General features: G+C 31.9%; 1 protein-coding gene across 2 annotated transcripts in view; it reads left to right on the forward strand.

Moving 5' to 3' along the window:
- Positions 1-12,064, forward strand: part of LOC118071268 (sex peptide receptor-like) — a 54,635-nt gene that overhangs the window by 22,321 nt on the left and 20,250 nt on the right. The window contains exon 2 of one of the 2 annotated variants that reach the window (XM_035090329.1): positions 8,795-8,988. The exons of the other annotated variant lie outside the window; for it this stretch is intronic. Coding sequence (XP_034946220.1) covers positions 8,795-8,817 — 23 coding nt within the window. The 3' untranslated portion in view covers positions 8,818-8,988. Of the gene's footprint in view, positions 1-8,794; positions 8,989-12,064 lie in introns of those variants that run through there. 2 annotated transcript variants of the gene reach the window in all.

Below are 12,064 nucleotides of genomic sequence, written 5' to 3' on the forward strand. Positions count from 1 at the left end.
AGTCACATGCCTCAATTGAAGATGACTTCGTCCCAACCATACGCCGCCTGTGGTGTGGAAAACGCTGATCCACTCACTCATTAGACTTGTGGGGGCAGGAGCTCCAGAATAACAACAGGGATAAACATGTATTTTCGTGCGTTTCTCACTAAGTCAAGCAGTGTGAGATTGACATAGTTTTTTATCAACTTATTTGGTGCTACGTTCAGATAGTTCACTGAACGACAAAGACTCAGAAAGACTCTTCAGATGACAGGGAACACAATGTATCAAGCCACAAACTCTTCAATCAGCTAACTCATCTCTTACTGATTAAGAAAATTTGAGGAATTTAGAGAAAAGTCAGACAACTCATCAGTAGCAATTGACATTCAACTCAACCAAAGATCATCAGGGATCTTGAATAATCTGCTTCAACTCACTTTTGCAGAGAATGCAGAGTTTTTGGGAAAAACGGTCCGTAGTCTTTTGTATTTGTCGGTTACTGCTAGTATTCGTACGTAGCTCGTACTCGGACGACTCTTAGGCATCATCGGACGATGCCCACTCACAGACAACTTGTTGTAACAGTCAACTCGGTACGTGTATACAAGCAGAGAACTCACATGGAATAACTCAACAGTTCGTCATCTGCAGTGATGACTGTGAACTCACCAATTAGCCTAACTCTCATCAGACATCATCAGTAAGCTCACGTTGGTCCACATCAGCAACTTCTTACAAAAGACGCGAAGGCTTCGACGCCTCACGGCCTCATGCACGGACACACACACAAGATCAGAATTTTTAGTGAACTTAATATCAGTAATAAAGAATAATTTTATTCTTTACCAGCTCAATGACCTTGATCTTAGAATATGTAATTTTGGGAGTGATACTGAGTTAGATGATATATATAAATAGAATAGAGTATCTTTAACAGACCCCACTTCTATCCCAACTACGAAGTAGGGAAGAATTTGCGTCCACCCGAGCTTATTCACGGAGAGTGAGGGCGTGGCATTGTAGCACAGCATGAGGAGAAAAATTTGATGGTGGGGGTTTATTAAATGCTTTTTTATTATTTTTCAATCATATATATACAGTAATTATAATTGTATTTCAATTATTATTATCTCTTTTCGGTTCGTCAAAAATTTCCGACCGCAAAAATCCCAGGGCTCCAAAGCTCCTAGGTCCTGATCAGACGGGTTTATCCTGCAGTCATTTGACTCTCTCAAGTTTGCGGATAAGCCAGGACTGCAGCCGTTTGCCCAGATTTTACAAACGTCTCAGGATTTGGAAAGAACCAAGGATGACCATCTCCTGCATACGTGCAGTGAGAATCTTAGTCCGACTACGGCAGACTGGTATTGTTCGCAACTCTGTTAGAAAACTGTCCCTCATCCTGCGGAGAGTATCTTTGATAACAGACATATCGTGTAAAGGAGTTTGTGCTGTCCAAGGTATTGATTTGACTCTCCAGCATCCAGATGTTTTATGATGCTCCCATCTGTATGCTTAACATTATCACTCCAGTTCGGCGATCTTCCTTTTACTAAGTGAGCTACTGCGCATTTATCTAACCCAAACTGCATGCCGATCGTACTGTTATACTCGGACACAACCTCTAAAGCTGCTTGGAGTCTATCAGGATTCACTGCGTGCACTTTCAAGTCATCCATATAAAATAGATGTGTCTTTTGTGAACGCGACTGAAGACTCGAAAATTTAGTTATTTGTGGAAGGTCTGTATGCATCTGAAATTTACTACATGATGTTTTGAGAATTCTGAAAATTTCGCATGGTCATTTTAAAGTGTTTAAATGATATGACTCACTACGTATGATGATGTATCATTGTTGAGTCTTTCTGGATTCCTAATTTCGGTTGAATACAGGGTTCTTGTAACTTTCAGTCTAAGAACGTTGGCTCTCATTGATCATTTGATTCCTGATTCATATTCACAATGTCTATCCTGGAGCGTTTTCGTGGAGTTACTATAGGATATACACAGTTGGAGCGTTTGTGTTGATAACCTTTTTTTCATTAATGGCAAAAATGAAGTTAAGGTAAACACTGAGTGTCCATGGTATCCTAGAAAGTTCTAATAGTTTATAAGACTATTGAACTTATGTTTTTGGAAATTCCTTCCAAGGTGGATCATTTGTGATTATTATTTTTGTAATTTCAAGAGTCTTATTTCATGAATAGGATATTGATTTGGAAAAATTTACTCCGGGAAGTAAGACCATTCCATCAAATAAAAAGTAATTTGGATTTAAAGTAAGAATTTATCATTTGCAACTTTGATGCTGCAGTAATTGTTGAAATCTGTTTAGATCTCTCTTATTTCGACCTCCCAGACTCTTGGCATTTCTAGTTCTTGTAGATTTTCATACTTTCCGGATTCTTTACCATGGAAAAGGAGAAAGGAAAGAAAAGCTTTTCAAGTTTTAATTTTTTAATGATAAAATTTTTGTGTTTGAAACTTTTGAATTATATAGAGTCACGTTATTAGTTAGTTTAGATTATTAAGGCCTGTTCTAGAGGTTATTACTCGCCGCAGGATTTTTCCCTCCAGAATAATTTGCTTTGTTTATTTTCAAGCAGGCAAAGTTGGGGAGCAGTATTTTTGGAATCTAGGCTGAATGATTACTTAATTTATTTTGTATTTTATTGAATAAAAAGTTCAATTTTAGATTTTAAATGTTTATTATATTTCAGTCTAATCCAATATTTTTACCCAGTTGTTAGAAATAGCCGTGAGGCAATTTTTAGCAGCCCAGGAGAAGTGTAGAATATATGAATGTCTTCATCTATACATAGTTTGACAAACGACAGAAGTTGTTAATAGCGACGTATGACTGATTTTTTTGTAGTAATTTGTAACTAAGACTAGCACAGATTAGACCTCATTTTTCAGATCCTGTATTCAAATTTGTTATTTTTATAAACTTTATTCTTCAATATCTGTTGTTCTCATATCATATTTTATAATATATCCGGACTGTTTCATAGTTGAAGTTCATAAAATAAACGGTCTGTGAGAAGACTTTACTTTAATATTCGGATTGAAAAAGGTTGAATCCTACAGGCTTTTTCAGCATTCAAATAAATTCTATAGAAAATGAAAAGTCTCTATATGAAATGAGAGAAAATATTTAAATAGGACACTAAGTGATTGAATAGAATAATACGACTTAGAAATTTTTTCGATTATTAGTTCGATTGCAATAGGATTCTACATTATTTAATAAGATTGATTTCTCTAACATCTAGTAGTCGATACCCTTTCTTCTGTTCTAAACATTGTATCAACGAAATAGCGAAATTCCCATTGGAAATATTGTGATAAAAAGATGAATTCCGAGTTGCATTTTCTTTTTTCATCTATTTATTCATCGTAAAAACTTGAAGAAAATATACTTGTCAAAAACTCTGAAATTCTATTAAAAAATACTAAGTCGTACTGCAATTTTTCAATTTATTTATATTGTAAATTAAATCCAAATACTAACTCCAAGAATAAATAAAAAAATGAAAATGTTTATTTAGGATTGACAGCGACTAATTAATTAAAAAGAGGACGTCTGATCAACTTAAGTCTCAGTCAAAAACTAGAGATAAATAAACTCTCCCCTCGTTGCCATAAACATTCTAATCGTAAAGCAACGTCAACAACTTATGAAACTGTCGTTAGTCATTAGATGGTGACATACAAATATTTTACACGTCTCCTGATCTTCTGAAAATTGCCACCCGGAAATTCTTATTAGCTGAGTAAAGTGTTGGATTACGCTAAAATTAAAAAAAGTTTCAAATAAAATCTCAAACAGAATGAATTAAAATTTGAATTCAATATTATTTTCAAAAAAACTAAAATTGAAATTCAGCCTAGCTTCCAATACTGCCGCTTCTCAACTCTGTCTGCTTTCAAATAAATAAAATAAATAATTAGGAGGGAAAAATCATGTGGCGGATAAAAACCTTCAAACAGACCGAAATGATCTGAAGTAAACTAATAACGTGATTCTATACAATAAAAGATTCCTTAAAAACTAATCGTCCGTTAGTCAAATTGAAAATTGAAAAAATCTGAATTTTTTATCTTCAATTCCCTTTCCTTTCTTTTTTCTCATCAGGAGGAACCACTGGAAAAAACCTAAAGAGTAGAAAAGCCAAGAACTGCAACGTCACGGAACTGAACAAAATAAAAATTCTTTACATCATAAATTCATCGTTCAATCTGTAATTAGGTTGAATAGTCACACTTCCTGGAGTTAATTCTTCAAATAAATAAGTGACTACGCATCCTTTTAAAATTAAATCCGACTCGCAAATAAATAATTCCATGTCATTAAAACAATTTAATTCCACCATACACAAGGAATTTTCAAAAATAAGTTCAATAGCTTCTGCTCACTGTGCAAACTAAATTATCAAGAATTAGGCGTTACGCATACTATCCGAACAAAAATAATAGGATACATTTAGTACCTCACTTTGCTTCACATTGGCCAATAAATGAATAAAAGAATTCTGGTACAATGACTTCAACCGTGTATATCCTATAGTAACTCCATGAGAACGCTCCAGTACAGACATTGTAAACTTAAATCAACAATCAAATGATCAGTGAGAGCCAACGTTCTGAGACTGGAAGTTACAAAAACCCTGAATTTAACAGAAATTAGAAATCCAAAAAGAGTCAAAATAACTTATCATCTTCATAAGGAGCGAGTCTATTTACATGAACAACTTTTAAACTACCATTCGGAATTTTATGAATTAGAAATACAACATCATTAAGTTTACTTTTGATACTATGCGAACCTTCCCACTCACATTGAAGTTTTGGACATTTTTTTTTAACTTCTTTAGGGAAAAGTAACCAAACCTTTTGACCGACATCAAAAGAAAGAGCATTGACTTCCCACACGAGCTCAACACGTCAAGAAGATGTGATTGTGAACGTGGCGTTAGTCTATCAATGCAATGCAAAAATGAATTTTTAATTTATTCCATGAGTTTAATACAACTTGTCCAAAAATGTAATTTGATCATGCTATAGAATGACAGTGTAAATGTTTCTGTTGAATTCGAGTTGCACTAGTACTCATGATTGACTCAGAAAAGAAAGAATTATGAGAAAAAAATTAGGATCCGTCAGAGAAGAGAGACGTAAATAGAAGTTTATTTCTTATGGGACAATGTGGCTGGAAATTTTAATACCTGTTGTTGCTGTCAGATGGCAGAATGGTCGAGATTCGGAGTCTGAAATTCAGCTAAAAATGTTCAAAAAAGTACACGTTTTTATATATGCTGATCGATAGAGAATTTAATTCTTTATCGATTGATCATAACTTGTTTTTTAATTTTATTGCAAATTGTCATATGCAAAAAATTGGCGAAAAAATGCCATTTTTACATTATCCAATACTATAAATGATAATGAATTATTAAATTAATTTTCAAATCATTTTCTATCGCTTTATGTTCATATTTTTCTATAGATCCTTTTTATCATTTAACCAACAGCATTTCATTATTTTTAAAAAAAAAATATAGAAGAATATGAACACAACACTGTGAGAAAATGTTTCAGTTAATACTATAAAAATTTATCAGTATATACAGAAATTGGTACTAATGTTTGGTCGTTGTCAGTCTCATATCCCGCAAAGCAGGTCTTAGACAATAAAATTGAAGTCAATCATTATAGTTCATTTTAAGTAACATCATTGGGATGTTCGAAGCAGATAGACAAAGAAGTCCCTTCGAGTTGTACGTCAGATATAATTTTCGGATTGCATTACTTAAAAAATTAGACTGGATAAAATATCTGTAAATAACTTCTGATTCAGTTTGAAATTAATAATAATTTATTTTTGACAATGTGGCGAAACTATATTAACAAAACGATCATACAATCGATAGGAACATACATTACATAATAGGTCCAAGAATTTTTAAATTAAAACTTACTAAATACATAAATAGAACTATATTAATCTATTTTAATGAAAAGAGTAAACATTAAGTTAGTAAATTTATTAAATAAAAGCGTTTTAAATGTGTACATCAAATTTAACAAGTACATAACACACAAATTTTATCTGATAATAATATTAATAAAATATTGAGAAGAAAAGGAATAAAAAATAATGCGTCTATTCTTAGCTAGAATCAGATATAAGTGAATTAATGTACACGTTGCAAATGTAAAAAAAATTATTTTGGCATTACAAAAAAATTTTCAATTATAAAACACTTATACATCTATATCTGATTCTACTCGGTCGATAAGGATTGGGAGGATGGACGGATTTGTGATAGAAGATGATCATACCGATATACTAATAATCTGAAAAATGTATATAAATTACACTAAAAGAATTACATTTACATATTAAATGCTACAATCTATTACGTACACAATATAAGTACTACAATATATTCTACGTCGACTATTCACGGATAATTACTTACGTATGTTTCTACAATTCATGCTTACATTATATCATGCAAAAATTTTTTTTGGTTTTTTTGTTCTGTTTTTTTATAAGTTAGTCGTTATTATCTAATTACTAATAAATAAATTCTATATTACATATACATACAATCTACGATGAGTCTTTTCAATGCTGTATGCTGTCTACGGTCCTCTTATTTGCCTACTCGTGCATGACTTTTCTTAATTTATTATTCGTATTTTTGTCTGATAGCATTTTCCTTTTGCGGCTGTTATACTCAGAGCCCTGTTGAGAATTTAACCATTTAATATTATAAAATAAATGCATACGAACAAATAAATATAATATGAAATTTTTATGCCCCATGCAAATGTTATCACGCCAAAAACTATCCTTTTTGTTTAAATTATCAGATATCACCTTCTCTAATGTTTTACTTATTTGCAAACTGGAAAAGAACTTTGGAAATTGATCATTAAATATTTTATACGCGATCATTACGGAGGAGGAAAAATTATCGGAAGGGACATTCAAGTGTCCAAATATCGCACCATCTTTCGTATGGAATGCTTTTAAAAAAATTAGCAATTCACTATTATCTTCTTACTTTTCACCTATTTTATTAAATTAATTTGACATCTAGAGCAAGTAAATTTTTGAAGGCAACGGTATGCTAAATAACCCGCAACATATTTCATCGCACACGTTTTAAGCGTAATCGGCCGAACATCATCATAGCTGTCATCTTTTTCTAATAAACATTCAGACATACTACTATCGAATTCATCATCCCCAGCCACCGCGTTATCATGCATATATACCGGCGAATCATCACTTTTGTGTACTACATTGTTTTTAGAAATGACCATAATATTAATGCCATCATCCATGCAGTTAGCCCCTTTTGGTGGTGCAACTAGTCGTGCTACTCTTATATACTGGAGATTATGTCTAAATTGTAGCGCAGAACGATTGCAATTATTTCCGGACCGGCGACGTATATTTCCAAATAAATTTTCAATGCAGTCTTAATTGAGTCTCGCAGTTAGTAAATAACTCATATTCTCTGCTAAAAGATCGTTCGCGAACAATATTACCGAATTCAATGTTAATTTTAAACCGGCGAAACAAGGGAGTGATTCCCGATTATTGTCGTAAATCCACGTATTTACCCATTCGCGAGATTCCTCTGAACACGCCATCACTTGAGGGGATTTCATTGAAATACCGCGCCGAAGGGGATTCGAATCTGAACTAAAGCTAGCATTAAAGCAGTCAAATATATTATTAAGTTTTTTGCAAAAATCTGCCGTTGACATGCATGCAGGTTCGCGTAATACTCCATTGACCCGGTTTTTAGTGCTGTCGCGACTGACGCACTAAAGACTTGAACTGCAAATTTAACCGTCTGCCAATTATTTGGATAAATATGTGCTGAAGTTCCTCGACCGCTCTTCATGAAATTCGTTCGTCGCCAATTAAAATATCATTTGCAATTAACCGATTTCGTACAGATTTTATTAGGTGGCATATATCGTAATTAAAATATATTTTGCGATTTTGAATCAAAAAATAGGGGTGAGATTCACTAGCGCCTAAGATTTTGACAGCTCTACAATTCGTAGTTGCCTGGACACATACGCTTGACCGAACTTTGATTCCGACTTTAAAACATTTTACGATGCAAGCCTTGATCAAATCTGCTAATGTCGAGCTTTTAATGCTTTGACCTGATATAAAATAAGCAACCGGTAATTTCCACGAAAATCTAAGACCACGAATCATAAAAACTGACGCGTATTTTCCATTTTTATTTTTTCGCCCTAATTCACCGAGATCTTCGAGACCTTCAATAAAATCAATTTTCGAATTGAACTCTAAATGCTCTTCAATGCTCATTTCGTCCCAGGTCAAAACCGCGTCACATTCTTCAGGAGACATACCTTTAACTTCATCGCGTATTATGTTAAACAAACGGTCATTGAAACCTGTCGCGAGTTCGAGATTATTAATCCATTGACGTATAGACCCAACACACGGGAGAGTAATTTTTTTTTCATCGCGAAGGAAATTGTAGGCTTTTGGCAAGACATAATAGAGTGAAGTGGCAAAACATTGTTCGGATAACGTCCATTCTGTTTTTTTCTTGGTAACACGAATAAGTTGCATTTTTAAAAAAACAATTGATTTTTATTTAAATATTTCGCGGCATCTTGTAAAATGGTTGTAGGTGTTACGGTTCGCGGTTTCTTCTCGGTTTGAGTACGTTTTAAATTTTTAATGCTTTTCTGTGCATTATTAAGTTTTTCTTCTAACATTGCTATTCTCTTTTTTAACAGATAAATATTTCCGCAACTCTTAACATCGGTACGGTTCATCGCGTCGGAAGCTGTCAAATCTGGAAGCGCGAAATTAGACGAGCATGAATCGGAACTAGGAGAGGGTAAGCTGAATGGAAAAAGGTCGCAGTTTATATTGTTAATATTATCTTAATGTTCATAATATTATTTGTTTTTTTTATCTCAATAAAAATCCTTTCCGATTTAAATACTAATTAAACTACTATATAATTCATCTTCAATTGATTTATTGAAATAAAAATTGTTCTCTCTCTTTTGTATTTGCAACATTATCATTTTATAAAAGCTGTATAACAAAATTGTTATAAATTCAACATTATATATTCTAACATATTTTAGCAATAATAATTGTATTGATACTTTTTTACTTCCCCTATTACTATATTTACATTTAAATATAAATTAGTGTTAATAAAGGTAATTACAATCGAATTAATAATTCTTAATTCAACAATAGGTATTTATTATAATATAAATTACTGTAATTATAAATGTCATAATTATTCATTAGACGATCTGCTTTATATTTTAATATCATCAACTTTATACCTTTCTTGATTTTTAATTATGCAAACGTTCAATTATTTATTTTAATAACATCGATATTTATTTGTTTCGTTAAATTTATATTAAAAACTATAATTAACTAAACAATTTAGATGATTCATAAAAATGTATTTGAACTCATTTTGTAGGAATATTGTTACACATAAACATAATGGTTGGTACAAATACTGATCTAAAGCAGCTTAAAAGATTGGAGACTAGGTAAAACCATGGAATGAACAAAAAAGTTTAAATGAAAAAAACAGCTTGGCCCATGTCTCATAGGAACGTTACAATTATTTTAAAAATTATTTATAAACAAAGAGAGGGTTGATAATATCATTAATTGAAATTGATTGATTTTAAAATCTCTCTATATTACTACCTTTACTTTCATGAAAGTAACTTGATTCAAAAAACTTAAAAAATCGTGATATAATAACACTCAAATGCTGTAATGAATTATTTGTAAAAAATAAATACTAATTAAAAAGTTGATCGACTTATATCTAACTAACCAACTACCCTTTTAATTAAAAAAAAAAAATTTTTTTTAAATGTTCTTTTCTTCAGCATGTATAAAGTTGTTGAAGATACTTAAAGAAGTATTTATATACAGAAACGAATATTTTTTAATATCCATTGATTAATATATCAATGAACTAAGACGAAAGCTGTCAATAATGAAAAGTGATTCAAAAACTTACCTTTCGTTTTTAGGCTAGCATTTTTTCTATGCGTGCGCATCTTTGGAGGGGAGTAGGCGTGACTGTGCCAAGAACACTGTCGCCACCTGGTTTTAGGGTACAGAAGCTTACATGTACAGTATCGCCGTCTGGCGGATGGGGTGATAACGTTGCGGTTTGGGGTGATCTGAGGTGATCCTCGAATGGAACACGGCATTGTGATTCTATTCACGTCTCTTTTCTCTGGATCCGTGTACACGTGAATGACAACAGGAAAAGAATGGCGACAGGAACTTCATTAGTCAAAAGGAACACTGAAAATTAGTCAAATGAGTGACTAGATTGAGAAATATTGATTATTTGGTCGATTAGTTATCGACCTAGTCCCAAGATGGCCGCCGAAGTTGCTGTCGGCTGGCAATTTAAACTGAGAATTGATTAATTCTCAACACATACACTTAAGTTTTTCTGATTTAATTTACAACTTATCATGTACATTATCATAAGCAATCTTTAATTTTTCACAAAGATTAAAAACAAAATCGGTTGTAGAATTATCCTCAGAAGAATTATCTGAAAGATTAATATTTCTAAGAAGATCAATAGGCAACCTTAATTCACGACCTAACATCAACAAAGCTAGTGGATACTCAGTAGTTTAATGTCTTAGAGAACGATAGGTCAATAAAAATAAATAACTCCACTTATCCAAATATTTTTGATTCTTACTGATATATTTGGACAAATATTGAAGAATAGTCCTATGCAACCTTTCGGCTAAACCATTAGATTGAGGATATAAAGATATGGTTCTTGTCTTTTTAATACTAAAAAGACTCATTACCTCCTTGAAGATTTCAGATTCAAATTCTCTACCCTGATCAGAATAAATTTCATTAAGAACACCGTATCTTATGTATCTTGCATCTGCAAAACAAACTTCTCATTTTTACACCAAATCTCAACATCTTGTTCAAAAGTTACCAAGAAAAATCTTTGACGAATTTTTGAATTCGTTCTATAAATACCGAAATGACTACCAGAAGGAAAATTATGAACCTCATGAATTATTTCATTTACTTTAGCTCGAGGAATGACAACCTGATAAATAATATAAAAAGATTTGGAACTTCCAAACATTTAACTAAAACGCCATTTTTCAATTCTAAAGAATTCTAATAAAGTAAATAAATTTTTAATGTAGAATCCAAATGTGAAACATCATTAAATTTAGGAACTTTATTTTCCTTTTTGAATTTAATAATTAAATATTCTACAATATTATGCAAATATATAAAGAAATTCTATTTATCTAAATGTTTAAACTCTTATCAAAGCTTCCAGTAATAAGAAAATATTTTCGATATCGTCTGTTCCCTTATAGTCTATTCATTCCCTATAAAAACTTGAATGAATCAGACTAATTTAAAAATATCAAATTGTATTAAAATATTCGATATCGAAAAAATATTTCCTATGTCGTTTTACTAGAGTAAATGATTTTCTTTTTAATTAAAGAATATAGAAATTAGTTTCATTGGAAAACATCAAATTCCATCGAGGAATATTAGGATAAGTGATCATATTTCAAATCATATTATTCTTTCCAGTTTATTCGGTTTATATGAAGACTGAACAAAATTACATCTATCAATCAATATCGAAACCAGTTTTTGGCAGCAAAGAGTTATAATTTTCCACATTTGAATTATCACCTGATTATCAATAAAAATATTTAGAGTATAAAATAATAATATTCCGAAAATCGAATATTTTACATTAGAAAAAAATCAATAATTTAATTATTGGAATTACGGGTAGAGTTCCGTTCTAGAGACACCTTGAAAAATAAATTTTTTATGGTAGGATACACTAAAACAGTGAATAAATTTATTTAGGCCGTATAAGGGACGGTCCAGATCAAGGAGGGAGCCGCAAGGAGGGAGGGGAATACAGGCACAATTTGAAGTGAATTATATTGACTGGCAAAATAGCTGAACTGGTGAAACAGCCAGCG

The sequence above is a fragment of the Chelonus insularis genome, unplaced genomic scaffold (genome assembly GCF_013357705.1).
Source record: "Chelonus insularis isolate UGA/USDA-ARS -01 unplaced genomic scaffold, ASM1335770v1 contig_76_pilon, whole genome shotgun sequence".
NCBI lineage: Eukaryota > Metazoa > Arthropoda > Insecta > Hymenoptera > Braconidae > Chelonus > Chelonus insularis.